General features: G+C 38.0%; 1 protein-coding gene across 3 annotated transcripts in view; it reads right to left on the bottom strand.

Annotated features, from left to right (window-relative positions):
- CADPS2 (calcium dependent secretion activator 2) overlaps positions 1 to 21,576 on the bottom strand; it is a 1,413,577-nt gene that overhangs the window by 313,699 nt on the left and 1,078,302 nt on the right. The window contains exon 20 of one of the 3 annotated variants that reach the window (XM_053716670.1): positions 20,170 to 20,289. The exons of the other annotated variants lie outside the window; for them this stretch is intronic. Coding sequence (XP_053572645.1) covers positions 20,170 to 20,289 — 120 coding nt within the window. The remainder of the gene's footprint in view (positions 1 to 20,169; positions 20,290 to 21,576) is intronic. 3 annotated transcript variants of the gene reach the window in all.

The raw sequence follows: 21,576 nt of genomic DNA, 5'->3' as shown, positions 1-21,576 counted from the left end.
TCTAAGAGCTGTTAAAGCATCTACTGCCTAGTGACACTGGATCTTGCAATTTACTTCAGAGATGTGATGTTTAAAATGAGAAACTATGAAATCTACATCTAAGAAAAGCAATTTATATACTATGTAATATAATACTTCTTGATTGAGAAACCATTCTTCTAAAAGAAGAGAATGGTGCCACAGAGAGACTCCCTTCCCAGTCCTGACACCTGGCATGTGAATAGTTAAAGATTATGCAATGAACTTTCTCTGCTCTATAAAATACAAGCTACTCTTGCATTGCTAGAGAATGGCAAGTTTTCTTTTATAGATTAATATATATCACTGCAGTGACAAAGTCCAATTGGGAACAAAGTAAAATTTCTATTTGTAGAAGAGGCCAGCTCATAAAATTCAGATAATAGTACAGAGTTCTAGGAAGTTAATTTAAAACCTCACCTTTAGAGGAGACCAAACTCCTGAGCTCTCAAACTGGGCTTCAACCTAAGAGACCTGCATCTGCTGTGATAGATGACCTCTTTGTACAAACAAAAAGATGCGTCCAGAGGAATAAACTGGTTATTTATTTACAAGATATAGAATTCTTTGTATTTAAATCCAAAAGAATCCTTAGAGTTGAATGAAGTCCTTGTACCAAAGACAAAGCATACTCCATTAAAGATCTCTTATGTGGAATCAATCAATGGAAATACAATTGATGCCACAATCAGCAAACTCAAGACCTCTATGTACACAATTACAGATGGTTTAGAATATAGACTGAAGCTTTGCACAAGCAAACTGTGGTTTCACTTTTGTCTGATCCATCAGTGAAAGTCTCATTGACATTGAGTCTATTACGACTCCCAAAAAGAGACTCTGGTCCAAGCAGAAAGAGAGATCTTTTAGAATGTAGATCTTCCAACTTTTTCTGCATAGACATAATAAGACCTTCTTGTTGTAAGAAAAAGCTTAAGGTAAAAACCAGAGCTTGAACCAAAATATTGTCCAGGCATGGAACTATTGACATATCTTGACTTTGAATTACAGATAGTAGTGAGTCTAGAACTTTTGTAAAAATTCTAGAGGCTGTAAGCTAGACCAAAAAATTGAGCCCCAAATTGAAAATGTTTGTCCAAAAGAAGAGTCAAAGAATCTGAAGATGAATCTTGTGAATAGAAATATGAAGGTAAACATCCTTCATAACTATTTTGGAAATGAACTATCCCTCTTGAACTAAAGGAACATTTTTTTCATTTTTTTCCAGTTGAATATAAAAACGCTAAAAAACTTGTTCACAGTGTTAAAATCTAGAACTGAATTGAAAGTTCCCACCTTCTTGGGAACTATGAATAGATAGGAGTAAAAACGCTGTACTTGTTCTAAAATTAGAATTGGAACTATAATCCCCATGAGATCTAAATCTTGAACTGAAATCCTTGGAAAGGAATAACCGTGAAACCTTCTCTATGGAAGCTTTCCTTCAAGCGGATTTAGTGGAAGAAGTAGGCCTCTTTGAGGAGTTGGATTTGTTCTAGGAATGATTAGATTTCCTGGAAGATCTAAAGAATTCTGCTCCCCCACAGAGAAGATATGACATCTAAACAAACTCCAAATAGAATCTTTTTCTGAAATGGAAACAAAACTAGATTTGGAGATCATATCAGCAGACCAGACTTAAGCCACACTGCTCATCTTGTAAAAACTACTAATGCCATATCTTAGACATTTAGATAGAATGTCAACAATATGTTCACAGATTAATGCAATGTCAAAACCAATCAGCTGAAGACGGAGATGAAAATCTTCATCTGAAACATCTATTTACTGGTCACACCAAAGTGTTAAAATATCTTTCACTCAAGCAAAGGTAACAGTTGGCTTAAATAAATAACTCTGTTGGATAAAGGTCTTCCAGAGAAAAATACTCTAATTTCCTGTCCATAGGTACTTTGAAATAAGTACTGTCCTCTAAAGGGAGCAGACATGGGATGTCTACCTTGAGAATAAATTCCCCTCTGAGATTGCCACAGTAACACTTCTGGAGTCTTAACTGGTAGCTTGAAAATTAAGTCCATTTGCTTGCAAGGTTGTTTACTTGCCTGCTAAATCACAGTGGCTCCTCATAATGGATTGTTCTGCTACAGGTTTAGGATCTTGAGCCACTAAGGCATTTAATCCTTCTTATATCAGAGTTCTCAGATGTTAAAATTTAGAAATTTAGAAATAGAGAAAAAACAGAATACTGGTCTGATGGTTATATGAGACACCACTCCCTCAGAAGATGCATCTGGGAAGATAAAAATCTGAATCTGACAGTAACTATGTAGTTGTGATCCTAAAGTAATACGAAATACTAGATAGGTCAGCTAACATAGACTCCACATAAACTGTTTTGCACATGGCCACCAATATCTCTGATATAATAGAGGGCACAAATGCTTTAAATTCTGGGGCTAAATCTTAGCAACAGAAGATAATTTGCAGTAAATACATTAAAATAGATGATCAGAAGATCTATCCTCTAATGGGAGTTCTGAATTGGGGACAGATACAGTAAGCTCCATGTTAAGCAGACAGGTTGTAAGCAGTACAACAAACACAGGAGTTAACTTATAAATATGTTTCTTTAAGAAAATATTGAAGGTATAAGAATAATGGGAATGCAGTAAGCAGTATTAGAAACTCTTTGTGATCTTCAAGACACCCAGGCTTTTAGATAAAAAAGAAGAATCGTACCCACTTCTCAGTGGCATTGAGACCAACCATGAAAAAATGTTTCCTCAGCAATGCCGGAGCAAGAAGGCGGCCGTGTAGAGACATTGAGGCCTACTTATCAAGCTGTCAACTGTGCTGCATTCGCCGGGACCAATACGCTCGCCTAACATCATGGCCGCGGACCTGAATACCTTTCATCCTATTGGCTGATCCAATCAGCCAATAGGATTGAGCTCGCATTCTATTGGCTGATTGGATTAGCCAATAGGATGAAAGCTCAATCCTATTGGCTGATTGCAACAGCCAATAGGATTTTTTCAACCTTAATTCCTATTGGCTGATAGAATTCTATCAGCCAATCGTAATGTAAGAGATGCCATCTTGGATGACGTCATTTAAAGGGAAACCTCATTGTAAAGAAGACGTTGGAAGAAGAGGATGCTCCTCGTCGGATGGATGAAGATATAAGATGCCGTCTGGATGAAGACTTCTGCCCGGTTGAATGAAGACTTTGGCCTGCTTGGATGAATACTTCTGCCGGTTTCGCTGAGGACTTCTGCCGCTTCGTTGAGGATGGATGTCCGGTCTTCAAAAACTGTAAGTGGATCTTAGGGGGTTAATGTTAGGTTTTTTAAAGGGTTTATTGGGTGGGTTTTAATTTTAGATTAGGGACTTTGGGCAAGGAAAAATAGCTAAATGCCCTTTTAAGGACAATGTCCATCCAAATGCCATTTTCAGGGCAATGGGGAGCTTAGGTTTTTTAGATAGATTTTTATTTGGGGGGTTTGGTTGTGTGGGTGGTGGGTTTTACTGTTGGGGGGTTGTTTGTATTTTTTTTTACAGGTAAAAGAGCTTATTTCTTTGGGCCAATGCCCCGCAAAAGGCCCTTTTAAGGGCCATTGGTAGTTTATTGTAGGTTAGGGTTTTTTTTTTCTGGGGGGGTCTTTTTATTTTCATAGGGCTATTAGATTAAGTGTAATTAGTTTAAATATTTGCTAATTTATTTTTTATTTTGTGTAACTTAGTTGTTAGTTTTTTGTAACTTAGTAATTCTTTATTGTAGATTTAAATAACTTGAGTAGGGACAGGTTTTTAAATATATAATATAGTTAATTTAATTTGTAGTTTAATGTAATTTTAATATAATAGTTGGGGTAGGTTAATGAATAGTTTAATATAGTTTAATGCAATTTTAGTATAATAGGGTAGGTTCATTAATAGTTTAATATAGTATAATTTAATTCTAAAGGTAAGTTTAAATTTATTATAAGATAGGGATGAGTTAATATTTAATGTAAAGTTAGTGGGTTGTTAGGTTTAGGAGTTAATAGCTGAATTTAGTTTATGGCGATATGAGGGGCTGGCGGTTTAGGGGTTAATACATTTAGTTAGTTGTGGTGGGCTCCGGGAGCAGCGATTTAGGGGTTAATAACTTTATTTAGTTGTGGCGGGGTCCAGGAGCAGCAGAAAAGGGGTTAATAACATTATGTAGGTTGCTGTGGGGTCCGGGAGTGGCGGTATAGGGGTTAATAACATTATGTAAGTTGCGGTGGAGTCCAGGAGCGGCGGGATAGGGGTTAATATTATGTAGGTGGCGGTGATGTCGGGGCGACAGATTAGGGGTGTTTAGACTCGGGGCTTATGTTAGGGTGTTAGGTGTAAACGTAACTTTTATTCTACCATAGAAATCAATGGGATATCGGGCAGCAGCAAACATAAGCTTTCGCTACTTTCAAACTCCCATTGATTCCTATGGCATCTGCGGCCTCCAGGTTTGCGGATTGAAAACCAGGTACGCTGGGCCGGAATAGTGGCGAGCGTACTTGTTAGAAATTTGTTAACTAGCAAATGTAGTCAGATAGTGGCAAATTTGTATTCAGAATATCTGTAATGAAGTAAGCATCGATCTGTGTCGGACTAAGACCGGCGGATCGTATGTTACGTCACAGATTTCAACTTTTGCCGGTCTGTAGGCTTTGATAAATACGGCGAATCAGGCTCGCCACAATTACGCTGCAGAATTCCAGCGTATTTGCGGTTGACGGCTTGATAAATAGGCCTCATTATACTTAGATAACATCCACCGCAATTAATTAAAATGATAAGTGATTCCCAAGAATAATATTGCTTCTTTTTAGAGTAACAACCTAAGGCACACACCCTCACAGTCGCCAAATGTTCTGGCAACTTCTTTGCATAAAAGGAAATCAATTGCAAGAATATGACACCAATAAATAATGTGGTAATCTCTCTTTAAATCTTAGGAGTAGGTAATTCCATTTTGTAGCTACTATTTTGAGTTTGAAGCTACTGTGAATCAAATAATTGAGGTTTAATATGCCCCTTAATACAAAGCACAGAGGAAGATGCTGAATAATAATAGTTTCTACATTTAGGGCCAGATTATAAGTGGAGCGCAAAATATCAATTTCGCTAAAGCGATATTTGCGCTCCACAAGTAATACCAGTGCACACAAATGTGTGCTGGTATTACGAGTGAGATGCAATGCACTCACAAGAGCAGGATTCCATAGTCTCTAATGGGAGCCTCGTTCTCATGCCGTGACAACTTGTGCAGCGAAGGCGGTAAGTCGCACAGCGATGGGCAGCAAATATAAATATATATGTATGTGATTATATACATATATATTTATGTGTTAATATATGCATATGCACATATTAACACATAAATATATATGTATATAAGCATATACATATATATATATTTACAGTGAACACACAGTTCTCATAGACTGCAATGTAAAGCTACTTTTAATCCTTAAAAACTGCCTAGTACAGTAGTTTTTTTATGGAAAAAAATGCTTTATTTTGGTGCCAATTGCAAACTTTTAGAAAATTAACCAGAGATCTGATCTCTGGTTAATTTTCTGAGAGCTAACTGCTACCACAATCTTGTGGTAGCAATAACAAGCCACTTGTAATGGCTGGTTATTTATCGCAAATTTGCCCGTATGGGGGAGCGCCATAAATTAGAGTGAGCATAAACTATTTGACTACAGGTACCTGAGAGATTTGCGGCAAGTAAATCCGGTGTCACGCAGCAAGGAATGAAGGTAACACACTGCCACTTTAGAAGGACTTCCAGGTAAGATGGAACAGCAACAAGAAATTAGCAAAAACTTGTATAATATTAAAGTAACAGTCTAGTCCAAAACAAATTTTCATTATTCAGATAGGGCATGTAATTTTAAATAATTTTCCAATTTACTTCTATCACCAATTTTACTTTGTTCACTTGGTATTCTTAGTTGAAAGCTAAATCTAGGAGGTTCATATGCTAATTTCTAAGCTCTTGAAGGCCGCCTCTTAGCTCAGGACATTTTGACAGTTTTTCACCACTAGAGGGTGTTAGTTCATATGTTTCAGATAGATAACACTGTGCTCACGCACGTGGAGTTCCTAGGAGCCCACACTGATTGGCTAAAATGCAAGTCTGTCAAAAGAACTGAAATATGGGGCAGTTTGCAGAGGTATAGATACAAGATAATCACAGAGGTAAAAAGTGTATTAATATAACTGTGTTGGTTAAGCTTGTTTTGGAAACCCTTTTATTAAGAATTCAATGAAGTTTACTTTGTTGCAGGTGTGCTACCCTCATGAATGGGATATTATTAAAGGGCTGGTGTCAGACGACCAGCGCGCCGTAGTAAAAAGAGAGAGAGAAATCCTAAGAGCGCTATTGAATTACGTCAGCCCTCACAAAAAAGGTGTTGAATCCAAGTGCGCATCAACTCTCCCTGCTATTTGAAGGGAGCCAATGCACTTTGAGTACGAAACAATCAAATTATACAGGCCCCATGTGACAACACTGAACAGCACTGCTAAAATTGCAGGTTGAAAGGAAAAGTGCAGTTTTTCCACATAAATGTGAAGACATAGCATCTCCAATTACATAAATAAAAACATAAAAGCCTGAGTATCCTATGTCCTATCGATGTTCCTGCTGCCCAAACAAATATTATGGCTTTATTACACTGCTTCCCAAACCTTGGAACATACTTAACCCTTAGTGTGAAATATGTTGTGCTATCTTGAAGTCCCCTGGCTATTATGTACAATCACAAAATGTACCTGCAAATAGCCTGCAGACTCTGGGGTCTATTTATCAAGCTCTGTATGGAGCTTGATGCCCCGTGTTTCAGGTGAGCCTTCATGGTTCGCTATAGCCAATAGAATGCAAGCTCAATCTGATTGGCTGATCGGATCAGCCAATCGGATTGAACTTGATTCTGATTGGCTGATTCCATCAGCCAATCAGAATTTTCCTACCTTAATTCCGATTGGCTGATAGAATCCTATCAGCCAATCGGAATTCGAGGGACGCCATCTTGGATGACGTCCCTTAAAGGAGCCTTCATTCGTCGGTAGTCCGTCGGGCCAGCAGGATGTTCCGCGTCGGAGGTCTGCAAGATGGATCCGGAAGAAAGAAGATTGAAGATGCCGTTGATAGAAGACTTCAGCCGGATCATAGACCTCTTCAGCTCCCGCTTGGATGATGACTTCAGCCGGATCATGGACCTCTTCAGCCCCCTGCTTGGGCTTGGATCAGGACATCGGAGGAGCTCTTCTGGATCGATCGGTGAACCTGGTATGGTGAAGATAAGGTAGGAAGATCTTCAGGGGCTTAGTGTTAGGTTTATTTAAGGGGGGTTTGGGTTAGATTAGGGGTATGTGGGTGGTGGGTTGTAATGTTGGGGGGGGTATTGTATGTTTTTTTTTACAGGCAAAAGAGCTGAATTTCTTGGGGCATGCCCCGCAAAGGGCCCTGTTCAGGGCTGGTAAGGTAAAAGAGCTTTGAACTTTAGTAATTTAGAATAGGGTAGGGCATTTTTTTATTTTGGGGGGCTTTGTTATTTTATTAGGGGGCTTAGAGTAGGTGTAATTAGTTTAAAATTGTTGTAATATTTTTCTAATGTTTGTAAATATTTTTTTATTTTTTGTAACTTAGTTCTTTTTTATTTTTTGTACTTTAGTTAATTTAATTGTATTTATTTGTAGGAATTGTATTTAATTTATTTATTGATAGTGTAGTGTAAGGTTTAATTGTAGATCATTATAGGTATTTAATTTAATTTATTTATTGATAGTGTAGTGTTAGGTTTAATTGTAACTTAGGTTAGGATTTATTTTACAGGTAAATTTGTAATTATTTTAACTATTTTAGCTATTAAATAGTTCTTAACTATTTAATAGCTATTGTACCTGGTTAAAATAAATACAAAGTTGCCTGTAAAATAAATATAAATCCTAAAATAGCTATAATATAATTATAATTTATATTGTAGCTATATTAGGATTTATTTTACAGACAAGTATTTAGCTTTAAATAGGAATAATTTATTTAATAAGAGTTAATTAATTTAGGGGGGTGTTAGTGTTAGGGTTAGACTTAGCTTTAGGGGTTAATACATTTATTAGAATAGCGGTGAGCTCCAGTCGGCAGATTAGGGGTTAATGTTTGAAGTTAGGTGTCGGCGATGTTAGGGAGGGCAGATTAGGGGTTAATACTATTTATTATAGGGTTAGTGAGGTGGATTAGGGGTTAATAACTTTATTATAATAGCGGTGCGGTCCGATCGGCAGATTAGGGGTTAATAAGTGTAGGCAGGTGGAGGCGACGTTGTGGGGGCAGATTAGGGGTTAATAAATATAATATAGGGGTCGGCGGTGTTAGGGACAGCAGATTAGGGGTACATAGGGATAATGTAAGTAGCGGCGGTTTACGGAGCGGCAGATTAGGGGTTAATAATAATATGCAGGGGTCAGCGATAGCGGGGGCGGCAGATTAGGGGTTAATAAGTGTAAGGTTAGGGGTGTTTAGACTCGGGGTACATGTTAGAGTGTTAGGTGCAGACGTAGGAAGTGTTTCCCCATAGGAAACAATGGGGCTGCGTTAGGAGCTGAACGCGGCTTTTTTGCAGGTGTTAGGTTTTTTTTCAGCTCAAACAGCCCCATTGTTTCCTATGGGGGAATCGTGCACGAGCACGTTTTTGAAGCTGGCCGCTTCCGTAAGCAACTCTGGTATCGAGAGTTGCAGTTGCGTTAAATATGCTCTGCTCTCCTTTTTTGGAGCCTAACGCAGCCATTCTGTGGACTCTCAATACCAGAGTTATTTTAAAGGTGCGGCCAGAAAAAAGCCAGCGTTAGCTACGCAGGTCGTTACCGACAAAACTCTAAATCTAGCCGTAAGGTTCTTCTTTACTGTGAGCAGTTCTGGAGGCCATATCTCCAGAAGGCAGATGGATATAAACAAACTAGAATCTGTGCACTAAATATGTATAGCTTAGAGAAGGGAAAGAAGTGTTATGATTGTAACTTTCCAGTGTATTAAGGGCATTAGTAAAGATGAGGTTGTAAATATTTTTCAGATAAAGAACAATTCCAAAACAATGGTTGATGATCTGAAGCTGATGGTTAGTAGGTTCAGGAGTAATTTGTGAAAGCACCTTCTTCACAGAAATGTATAAGCTCCCATCAGAGGTGGTAAGGACAAACACTGAGGGGGAATTAAAAAATGCCTGGGGTAAGCATAAAGCTATCCTACAAACTAAATAAGTTGACACTTTTAGGACATTTTAGGCATACTTGTTGGACCTACAGTATAGTTCTTATCTGTATCAAAATCTATGTTTCTAAGTTCCAGAGCAGCAATGCACTACTGAGAGCTATCTGAGCACACCTGGTGAACCAAGGGGCATACGTGCATAGCCACCAATCACCAGCTAGCTCCCAGTAGTGCATTGAAGTCCTTGGCCCTACCTAGGTATGCTTTTTAAAAAAGGATACAAAGTGAATGTCAGTTTAATAATAGAAGTAAATTGAAATGTCTCTTAAATTTTAATGCTCTATCTGAATCATGAACATTTAATTTTGACTTTACTATTCCTCTAATTTCACACTAACGCCTAGATTTAGAGTTCTGCGTTAGCCGTCCAAACCAGCGTTAGGGGGTCCTAACGCTGGTTTTGGCCGCCCGCTGGTATTTAGAGTCAGTCAGGAAAGGGTCTAACGCTCACTTTCCAGCCGCGACTTTTCCATACCGCAGATCCCCTTACGTCAATTGCGTATCCTATCTTTTCAATGGGATCTTTCTAACGCTGGTATTTAGAGTCTTGGCTGAAGTGAGCGTTAGAACTCTAACGACAAGACTCCAGCCGCAGAAAAAAGTCAGTAGTTAAGAGCTTTATGGGCTAACGCCGGTTCATAAGGCTCTTAACTACTGTGCTCTAAAGTACACTAATACCCATAAACTACCTATGTACCCCTAAACCGAGGTCCCCCCACATCGCCGCCACTATAATTACATTTTTTAACCCCTAATCTGCCGACCGTACACCGCCGCAATACATTATCCCTATGTACCCCTAATCTGCTGCCCCTAACATCGCCGACACCTACATAATATTTATTAACCCCTAATCTGCCCCCCCAACGTCGCCACTACCTACCTACACTTATTAACCCCTTATCTGCCGACCAGACCTCGCCGCCGCTATAATAAATGTATTAACCCCTGAACCGCCTCACTCCCGCCTCAAAAACCCTATAATAATAGTATTAACCCCTAATCTGCCCTCTCTAACATCGCTGACACCTAACTTCAAGTATTAACCCCTAATCTGCCGACCGGACATCACCGCTACTATAATAAATGTATTAACCCCTAAAGCTAAGTCTAACCCTAACCCTAACACCCCCCTAAATTAAATATAATTTAAATCTAACGAAATAAAATAAATCTTATTAAATAAATTATTCCTATTTAAAGCTAAATACTTACCTGTAAAATAAACCCTAATATAGCTACAATATAAATAATAATTACATTGTAGCTATTTTAGGATTAATATTTATTTTACAGGCAACTTTGTATTTATTTTAACCAGGTACAATAGCTATTAAATAGTTAATAACTATTTAATAGCTACCTAGTTACAATAATTACAAAATTACCAGTAAAATAAATCCTAACCTAAGTTACAATTAAACCTAACACTACACTATCAATAAATTAATTAAATAAACTACCTACAATTATCTACAATTAAAACAACTAAACTAAATTACAAAAAAAACACTAAATTACAAAAAATAAAAAAAGATTACAAGAATTTTAAACTAATTACACCTACTCTAAGCCCCCTAAAAAAATAACAAAGCCCCCCAAAATAAAAAAATGCCCTACCCTATTCTAAAATAAAAAGTTTACAGCTCTTTTACCTTACCAGCCCTTAAAAGGGCATTTTGTGGGGCATGCCCCAAAGAAAACAGCTCTTTTGCCTGTAAAAAAACATACAATACCCCCCCAACATTACAATCCACCACCCACATACCCCTAATCTAACCCAAACCCCCCTTAAAAAACCTAACACTAAGCCCCTGAAGATCTCCCTACCTTATCTTCACCACGCCGGGTATCACCGATCCGTCCAGAAGAGGCTCCGAAGTCTTCATCCTATCCGGCAAGAAGAGGTCCAGAAGAGGCTCCGAAGTCTTCATCCTATCCGGCAAGAAGAGGACATCCGGACCGGCAAACATCTTCATCCAAGCGGCATCTTCTATCTTCATCCCTCCGATGAGGAGCGGCTCCATCTTCAAGACCTCCGGCGCGGAAAACCCTCTTCTCCCGATGACTAGACGACGAATGAAGGTTCCTTTAAGGGACGTCTTCCAAGATGGCGTCCCTCGAATTCCGATTGGCTGATAGGATTCTATCAGCCAATCGGAATTAAGGTAGGAAAAATCTGATTGGCTGATTGAATCAGCCAATCAGATTCAAGTTCAATCCGATTGGCTGATTGGATCAGCCAATCAGATTAAGCTCGCATTCTATTGGCTGATCGGAACAGATCCAATCAGCCAATCCGATTGAACTTGAATCTGATTTTTCCTACCTTAATTCCGATTGGCTGATAGAATCCTATCAGCCAATCGGAATTCGAGGGACACCATCTTGGATGACGTCCTTAAAGAAACCTTCATTCGTCGTCTAGTCTTCGGGAGAAGAGGATGTTCCGCGCCGGAGGTCTTGAAGATGGAGCCGCTCCTCGTCGGATGGATGAAGATAGAATATGCCGTTTGGATGAAGATGTTTGCCAGTCCGGATGTCCTCTTCTTGCCGGATAGGATGAACACTTCGGAGCCTCTTCTGGACCTCTTCTTGCCGGCGTGGTGAAGATAAGGTAGGGAGATCTTCAGGGGCTTAGTGTTAGGTTTTTTATGGGGGGTTTGGGTTAGATTAGGGGTATGTGGGTGGTGGGTTGTAATGTTGGGGGGGGTATTGTATGTTTTTTTACAGGCAAAAGAGCTGTTTTCTTTGGGGCATGCCCCGCAAAAGGCCCTTTTAAAGGCTGGTAAGGTAAAAGAGCTGTAAGCTTTTTATTTTAGAATAGGGTAGGCATTTTTTTATTTTGGGGGGCTTTGTTATTTTTTAGGGGGCTTAGAGTAGGTGTAATTAGTTTAAAATTCTTGTAATCTTTTTTTATTTTTTGTAATTTAGTGTTTGTTTGTTTTTGTAATTTAGTGTTTTTTGTGTGTAATTTAGTTTAGTTGATTTAATTGTAGATAATTGTAGGTAGTTTATTTAATTAATTTATTGATAGTGTAGTGTTAGGTTTAATTGTAAGGTTAGGATTTATTTTACTGGTAATTTTGTAATTATTTTAACTAGGTAGCTATTAAATAGTTATTAACTATTTGATAGCTATTGTACCTGGTTAAAATAAATATAAAGTTGCCTGTAAAATAAATATTAATCCTAAAATAGCTACAATGTAATTATTATTTTTATTGTAGCTATATTAGGGTTTATTTTACAGGTAAGTATTTAGCTTTAAATAGGATTAATTTATTTAATAAGATGTATTTTATTTCGTTAGATTTAAATTATATTTAACTTAGGGGGGTGTTAGGGTTAGACTTAGCTTTCGGGGTTAATACATTTATTATAGTAGCAGTGAGGTCCGGTTGGCAGATTAGGGGTTAATACTTGAAGTTAGGTGTCAGCGATGTTAGGGAGGGCAGATTAGGGGTTAATACTATTTATTATAGGGTTTTTGAGGCGGGAGTGAGGCGGTTTAGGGGTTAATACATTTATTATAGTGGTGGCGAGGTCCAGTCAGCAGATTAGGGGTTAATAAGTGTAGGTAGGTAGTGGCGACGTTGGGAGGGCAGATTAGGGGTTAATAAATATAATATAGGTGTCGGCGATGTTAGGGGCAGCAGATTAGGGGTACATAGCTATAATGTAGGTTGCGGCGGTGTCCGGAGCGGAAGATTAGGGGATAAAAGTGTAATGCAGGGGTCAGCGATAGCGGGGGCGGCAGATTAGGGGTTAATAAGTGTAAGGTTAGGGGTGTTTAGACTCGGGGTTCATGTTAGGGTGTTAGGTGCAGACTTAGGAAGTGTTTCCCCATAGGAAACAATGGGGCTGCGTTAGGAGCTGAACGCTGCTTTTTTGCAGGTGTTAGGTTTTTTTTCAGCTCAAACTGCCCCATTGTTTCCTATGGGGATATCGTGCACGAGCACGTTTTTTAAGCTGGCCGCGTCTGTAAGCAACGCTGGTATTGAGGGTTGAAGTGGCGGTAAATATGCCTGTACGCTCCCTTTTTGGAGCCTAACGCAGCCCTTCAGAAAACTCTCAATACCAGCGTTGTTGATATAAGGTTGTTATATCAGCTCAACCTTACAGATCTGTATATCTAAAATGAGTCTTTAAAAAAGTTAATAATATTTCATTGCTTAGCTTGCACCCAGAATGTATATTTCATTGCTACTTTTAGTTAATAGAAATGATTTATTCCATTCTAAATCCCATGTAAAAGGACATCATAGTTCAAATATTAATAAATAGCTTTGTTAATTAAATCCTCTTTTCCCATAATAATGCTTTCCTATTAAACTTGTTTGCTTTTCTTACCTGCACTGCCAACAAATTCACAGGGATCTAAAGGTCTAGCCAAGATATCTCTTGAGCTAAATTCACAGGAGACCAATCAATGCAAAACAATCATCACTTCACATAGAGATTTACACTCTGTAATATCTCCCAAACCTTAAGTTTTACTGCCCCAAATGTACCATTATAAATGAACTAGTAAAAACAACAAAGAAAAACCCAGTAATGAACTTCCTTCTCAAGATAAACTGATTTGCGAAAAGTAACGCAAAAAGATCTATAACAATGTATTTTAGAATATAAAAGAGAGAAATACACAGATATTAAGACCAATAAAACATAAATTTAGAAAAATGATAATCAACGTTTGGAAATATTGTATGAAGATTAGCATCCTGCTGGTATACACAGGCTATATATGGCTAACATGCTGTAGGCATTAGGCTGAGGTTCAGAAAGTGGTGAGGTATTCATCAGATACATTATAGGCTTGGAAAGCAATTAATATCCCCTAAACTGAAAAAACTTTACATCCCTGTTAAGACACCCTGCTGTGAAAGAAAAGCTTTTACCTTTATTCCTAATAAATAAACTATACATATAAATGAGCTATCACTCCAGAAATCTGTATTTTCTAATGAAGGTAGAACAAATAGACAAAAAATAATGTGTGTTGTGCATAAATCCCCACAGACAATTTTTAATAAGATACAATGTCTCATTATTTTGATAACAGTTACACAATACCATTCTAATTTGCCAAAAGTGACTCTTTATGACATTTATTCATGTAAAGTTCTAATGTATAAAACTCAAGCAAATTAATTTCAACACATAAGATTTTAGGCATACTTTACATTCATAGGCCTAGATTTGGAGTTTTGTCGGTAACTACCCGAAAAACTAACGCCGGCTTTTTTCTGGCCGCACCATAAAAATAACTCTGGTATTGAGAGTCCACATAAAGGCTGCGTTAGGCTCCAAAAAAGGAGCGTAGAGCATTTTTAACGCAGCTTCAACTCTCGATACCAGAGTTGCTTACGGACGCGGCCAGCCTCAAAAACGTGCTCGTGCACGATTCCCCCATAGGAAACAATGGGGCTGTTTGAGCTGAAAAAAAAACAAACACCTGCAAAAAAGCCGCGTTCAGCTCCTAACGCAGCCCCATTGTTTGCTATGCGGTAACCCTTCCTACGTCTGCACTTAACACTCTAACATGTACCCCGAGTCTAAACACCCCTAACCTTACACTTATTAACCCCTAATCTGCCGCCCCCGCTATCGCTGACCCCTGCATATTATTATTAACCCCTAATCTGCCGCTCCGTAAACCGCCGCTACTTACATTATCCCGATGTACCCCTAATCTGCTGCCCTAACATCGCCGACCCCTATATTATATTTATTAACCCCTAATCTGCCCCCCACAACGTCGCCTCCACCTGCCTACACTTATTAACCCCTAATCTGCCGACCGGACCTGAGCGCTACTATAATAAAGTTATTAACCCCTAATCCGCCTCACTAACCCTATCATAAATAGTATTAACCCCTAATCTGCCCTCCCTAACATCGCCGACACCTAACTTCAAACATTAACCCCTAATCTGCCGACTGGAGCTCACCGCTATTCTAATAAATGTATTAACCCCTAAAGCTAAGTCTAACCCTAACACTAACACCCCCCGAAGTTAAATATAATTTAAATCTAACGAAATTAATTAACTCTTATTAACTAAATTATTCCTATTTAAAGCTAAATACTTACCTGTAAAATAAATCCTAATATAGCTACAATATAAATTATAATTATATTATAGCTATTTTAGGATTAATATTTATTTTACAGGTAACTAAATAGTTAAAATAATTACAAATTTACCTGTAAAAGAAATCCTAACCTAAGTTACAAATAAACCTAACACTAGACCTATCAATAAATTAATTAAATAAACTACCTACAATTATCTACAATTAACCTAACACTACACTATCAATAAATTAATTAAATACAATTGCTACAAAGAAATACAATTAAATAAACTAGCTAAAGTACAAAAAATAAAAAAGAACTAAGTTACAAAAAATAAAAAAATATTTACAAACATAAGAAAAATATTACAACAATTTTAAACTAATTACACCTACTCTAAGCCCCCTAATAAAATAACAAAGCCCCCCAAAATAAAAAATGCCCTACCCTATTCTAAATTACTAAAGTTCAAAGATCTTTTACCTTACCAGCCCTGAACAGGGCCCTTTGCGGGGCATGCCCCAAGAAATACAGCTCTTTTGCCTGTAAAAAAAAACATACAATACCCAAGCCCCCCAACATTACAACCCACCACCCACATACCCCTAATCTAACCCAAACCCCCCTTAAATAAACCTAACACTAAGCCCCTGAAGATCATCCTACCTTGTCTTCACCTCACCGGGTATCACACCGATCCGTCCAGAAGAGCTCCTCCGATGTCCTGATCCAAGCCCAAGCGGGGGGCTGAAGAGGTCCATGATCCGGCTGAAGTCTTCATCCAAGCGGGGCAGAAGAGGTCTTCCATCCGATTGAAGTCTTCATCCAAGCGGCATCCATCCGGAGCGAAGCGGCAGCATCCTGAAGACCTCCACCGCGGAACATCCATCCTGGCCGACGACTGAACGACGAATGACGGTTCCTTTAAATGACGTCATCCAAGATGGCGTCCCTCGAATTCCGATTGGCTGATAGGATTCTATCAGCCAATCAGAATTAAGGTAGGAATATTCTGATTGGCTGATGGAATCAGCCAATCAGAATCAAGTTCAATCCGATTGGCTGATCCAATCAGCCAATCAGATTGAGCTTGCATTCTATTGGTTGATCGGAACAGCCAATAGAATGCGAGCTCAATCTGATTGGCTGATCTTCAGGGGCTTAGTGTTAGGTTTATTTAAGGGGAGTTTGGGTTAGATTAGGGGTATGTGGGTGGTGGGTTGTAATGTTAGGGGGCTTGGGTATTGTATGGTTTTTTTTACAGGCAAAAGAGCTGTATTTCTTGGGGCATGCCCCGCAAAGGGCCCTGTTCAGGGCTGGTAAGGTAAAAGAGCTTTGAACTTTAGTAATTTAGAATAGGGTAGGGCATTTTTTTATTTTGGGGGGCTTTGTTATTTTATTAGGGGGCTTAGAGTAGGTGTAATTAGTTTAAAATTGTTGTAATATTTTTCTTGTTTGTAAATATTTTTTTATTTTTTGTAACTTAGTTGTAACTTAGTATTTTTTGTACTTTAGCTAGTTTATTTAATTGTATTTATTTGTAGCAATTGTATTTAATTAATTTATTGATAGTGTAGTGTTAGGTTAATTGTAGATAATTGTAGGTAGTTTATTTAATAATTTATTGATAGTCTAGTGTTAGGTTTAATTGTAACTTAGGTTAGGATTTATTTTACAGGTAAATTTGTAATTATTTTAACTATTTTAGCTATTAAATAGTTCTTAACTATTTAATAGCTATTGTACATGGTTAAAATAAATACAAAGTTACCTGTAAAATAAATATTAATCCTAAAATAGCTATAATATAATTATAATTTATATTGTAGCTATATTAGGATTTATTTTACAGGTAAGTATTTAGCTTTAAATAGGAATAATTTATTTAATAAGAGTTAATTTCGTTAGATTTAAATTATATTTAACTTAGGGGGGTGTTAGTAATAGGGTTAGACTTAGCTTTAGGGGTTAATCCATTTATTAGAATAGCGGCGAGATTCGGTCGGCAGATTAGGGGTTAATAATTGAAGTTAGGTGTTGGCGATGTTAGGGAGGGCAGATTAGGGGTTAATACTATTTATTATAGGGTTAGTGAGGCGGATTAGGGGTTAATAACTTTATTATAGTAGCGCTCAGGTCCGGTCGGCAGATTAGGGGTTAATAAGTGTAGGCAGGTGGAGGCGACGTTGAGGGGGGCAGATTAGGGGTTAATAAATATAATATAGGGGTCGGCGGTGTTAGGGGCAGCAGATTAGGGGTACATAAGGATAACGTAGGTGGCGGCGCTTTGCGGTCGGCAGATTAGGGGTTAATAAGTTTAGGCAGGTGGAGGCGACGTTGTGGGGGGCAGGTTAGGGGTTAATAAATATAATACAGGGGTCGGCGGTGTTAGGGGCAGCAGATTAGGGGTACATAAGTATAACGTAGGTGGCGGTCGGCAGATTAGGGGTTAAAAAAAAATTTCCGAGTGTCGGCGATGTGGGGGGACCTCGGTTTAGGGGTACATAGGTAGTTTATGGGTGTTAGTGTACTTTAGAGCACAGTAGTTAGAGCTTTATAAACCGGCGTTAGCCCAGAAAGCTCTTAACTACTGACTTTTTTCCTGCGGCTGGAGTTTTGTCGTTAGATGTCTAACGCTCACTTCAGAAACGACTCTAAATACCGGAGTTAGAAAAATCCCATTGAAAAGATAGGATACGCAATTTACGTAAGGGGATCTGCGGTATGGAAAAGTCGCGGCTGGAAAGTGAGCGTTAGACCCTATTTTGAGTGACTCCAAATACCGGCGGTAGCCTAAAACCAGCGTTAGGAGCCTCTAACGCTGGTTTTCACGGCTACCGCCAAACTCCAAATCTAGGCCATAATATCTGATTCATATTCTGTAAATAAAAAGTATATCCTCGCATATTTGATGTAGCAAAGCCCTCCTTATTATGTTGTAGAAATAGAATATCTTAACTGAACATTTTGTGCAAATATGTGCAATTTAAAAGGTATGGTAAAGTCAAAATTAAACTATCATAAATCAGACAGGACATGCCATTTTAAACAACTTTCCAATTTACTTCTATTATCTAATTTGCTTCAATCTCTTGATATCCTTAGTTGAAAACCACGCCTAGGTAGGCAGAATGATAGCAATGTACTACTGGGAGCTAGCTGTTAATTGGCAGCTGTAATACATGTTTCTTTCTATTAGCTCACCCTATGGGGCATATTTATCAAGGTCTGGTGGACCTGATCCGACACTGTGGATCAGGTCCGCCAGACCTCGCTGAATACGGCGAGAAATACGCTCGCCATATTCAGCATTGCACCAGCAGCTCACAAGAGCTGCTGGTGCAACGCCGCCCCATGCAGACTCGCGGCCAATGGGCCGCCAGCAGGGGGTGTCAATCAACCCGATCGTACTCGATCGGGTTGATTTCCGGCGATGTCTGTCTGCCTACTCAGAGCAGACGGACAGGTTATGGAGCAGCGGGGCATCAAGCTCCATACAGAGCTTGTTAAATCGAGCCCTATGTGTCCAGCCAAGGCCGGATCACCTCTTTTTTCTCCTCCTTTGAGATCACAAAATATTTCCATGTTAGTTTTATTTACTAGAACATGTACATTTTAGTAGCCCTCCTTTGAATGGTTTTGGTTGTCAAGTAAAGTTTTGTCTAGTATACAACATTCTGTAATTGTTTCAGGGAAGAAGTATCCCAGTAATCCCCTTGAGAACAATTGGGTGTGTGCATTCTACATACTTAACGGAAAATAGGTCTGGTCTTCAAATTTTCCAGGGCTTTTATTCACAGACTGGCCCCATGTCCAGCTAGCTCCCAGTAGTACATTGTTGCTTCTTTATCAAATGATACCAAGAGAATGAAGCAAACATGATAAATGTAAGTAAATTGGAATGTTGTTTTAAATGTTATGCTCTATTTGAATCATGAAAGAAAAATGTTTTGGATGTCATGCCCCTCTAACATTAGTATAGTAGAAATCCTGATGTTTCAATTTTTTTAGCATAAGATAAAGAACAATTTAACAAACCAAACCAAACCACATAGTTAGTTTAAAACTGTAATAGAACTTACGAACTAGTAGTCAGCACTCTATTACAATTAAAGCATTTGATTCAATGCCAACATTTTGGCTCTGCTAAAAGGACCTTTATCATTAATGCCCCCAAAAAACAACAATAATGTGTAAGGTTTGATCATTTGAAAAGTGCTTTAGGAACTGCTGGACTGCAGCCAATCAGAGTTGGACTTTCTGAATCTACTGACCATGCTGACAACTCCATATTGCCTGTAACATATCCCTGACAGGGCAAGTTATTCCCAAGCTTTTGAGGAAAATCTTGTATTGTACTATTTGGCCTTGATCTTTGACTGGTATACTAAACTCTGTCTAGAACACTCTGGACAAGAATCTAAATATCTATAGGCCGTGACTTATAATTGAATATTGACTATTCTAGTACTGACCCCTCTGTTTCTTGGCTAGACTCTGAATACCTTCTCTGGCATTGAAAGCATGGCTAGTGAAGAGAAAGTGAGGCATTGAATTTAACCAGCAAACAGTTATTGCATCTGTTCTCGGTTTACAACACATCTACTTTATCCCAGTCTGTCTCCAGTACCGTGCCGATTTAAAATTCCATTCATTTGAGATAGAGATGTATTTGTATTAAATTAGTTTTGTTCTAACTTTATAATATACATGCAGCACAAAGCACATCAAACACATCAAATACCACAAACAAAACCATGCAAAACAGACATGCAGTTGATGAACACCCATTAATACACACGTGGAATCATATAAAGAAGCCATCCACGATGGTGCTGAAAAGCTAGGTATCTGAGGAAGGTTAAGAGTCAAACTTGGGACTTTTGGAAGCTGAACATTAGGAAGACTGTTGGTGATGGTTCTGTGAAAATACAATTTATTGATATAAACACAACTCTTGATTTTTAATGTCATAAGTCAATAGAAGAAAATTACCATCCAATGACACATTCCTTAAGAAAAACAAACAATCACATTGGATTCTTGGTATTAAAGAGAACATACAATTGTATACATAAAAAAAAATCACCATATTTCAAACATTAAAATTTGCATGAAAACTATTTTGTAAACATTAAACAACACTTTTAATATTTAAAATGCAGTTTAGGCTTGAGTTGGAACTCATAACTTACTGCTTTGACACACCGACTTCACCATTATTTTCACTTTTAAATGTACAATAAAAAGTCCCACACATGCATGGCTTTCTAATGTCAGAGATCAGATGGAGGACAAAAAAAATCAAGATAAATTATTCTTACAGAAATAAATCTCATAGCTCAAATCTGTGAATATCACTCACCGATGACTTTCTATTCTACTTTATCATAACAGTAAATACAAAGACCAGAAAAAAACACATGGGCACCAAAAGTTACTTTTGGAGTTGGTGCACAAATTTATGTTTAGTACCAACATCATCGCTACTGTATAACTCAAAAATTAAATCACAGAATGGAAAGAAATCACGTTGTACTCTGCCTTACTGCCTAACCTCTTTAATAGGTCAGTTCACATATGTCCAGCATATAAGTAATAAATATTCTGTCTCAAATAATATAAGATGGTTGCAATATCATTTAAGGTGTTTGAAGAGTAAAGTGGTCCCACAACAGAACATGGAGAACAATGGGTAACCATTCATCCGAACCGGATTGCGGAACAAAAAATAGAGCAGTTCAGGTATGTATCCCTCTAAAAAAGCCTAGTGTAATTATTTTTATGGGCCTCCACAGCTGTGACCAATTAAGGGAATGCAAATGAGCTTGTACTCTGATCGAGGCAAAAACTGTGCAGAATGTTGTAGAGTCAGGTACTTTCATATTTAAATATGATACATACATCAAAACTAGTCTTAGGAGAATGAGAAACGCACAAGTTTAAGAGGTTTACAGCAAAATAAATAATGATTTTATTTTGCCATATTGGTTTATTTTCCTTATTTAAAATGGTATGAGAAATTAAAGCTTAATTATAATGTCAATTCAAATTCAACTGTAAAGGTGCAGTTTTAGGCTTTGGGTGTTTGTCCATCCCCCCTTAAAGTGAATGTCAATTTTGATGCTAAAGTGCCCGGGTTTTAAAAATTTGATTAAAAACAGGGGCACTTTAATTCATCAAAATTTACATTTCAATCCTGTTGAGA

Source organism: Bombina bombina, chromosome 6 (assembly GCF_027579735.1).
Source record: "Bombina bombina isolate aBomBom1 chromosome 6, aBomBom1.pri, whole genome shotgun sequence".
NCBI lineage: Eukaryota > Metazoa > Chordata > Amphibia > Anura > Bombinatoridae > Bombina > Bombina bombina.
This window is presented reverse-complemented; position numbering and strand designations above follow the sequence as displayed.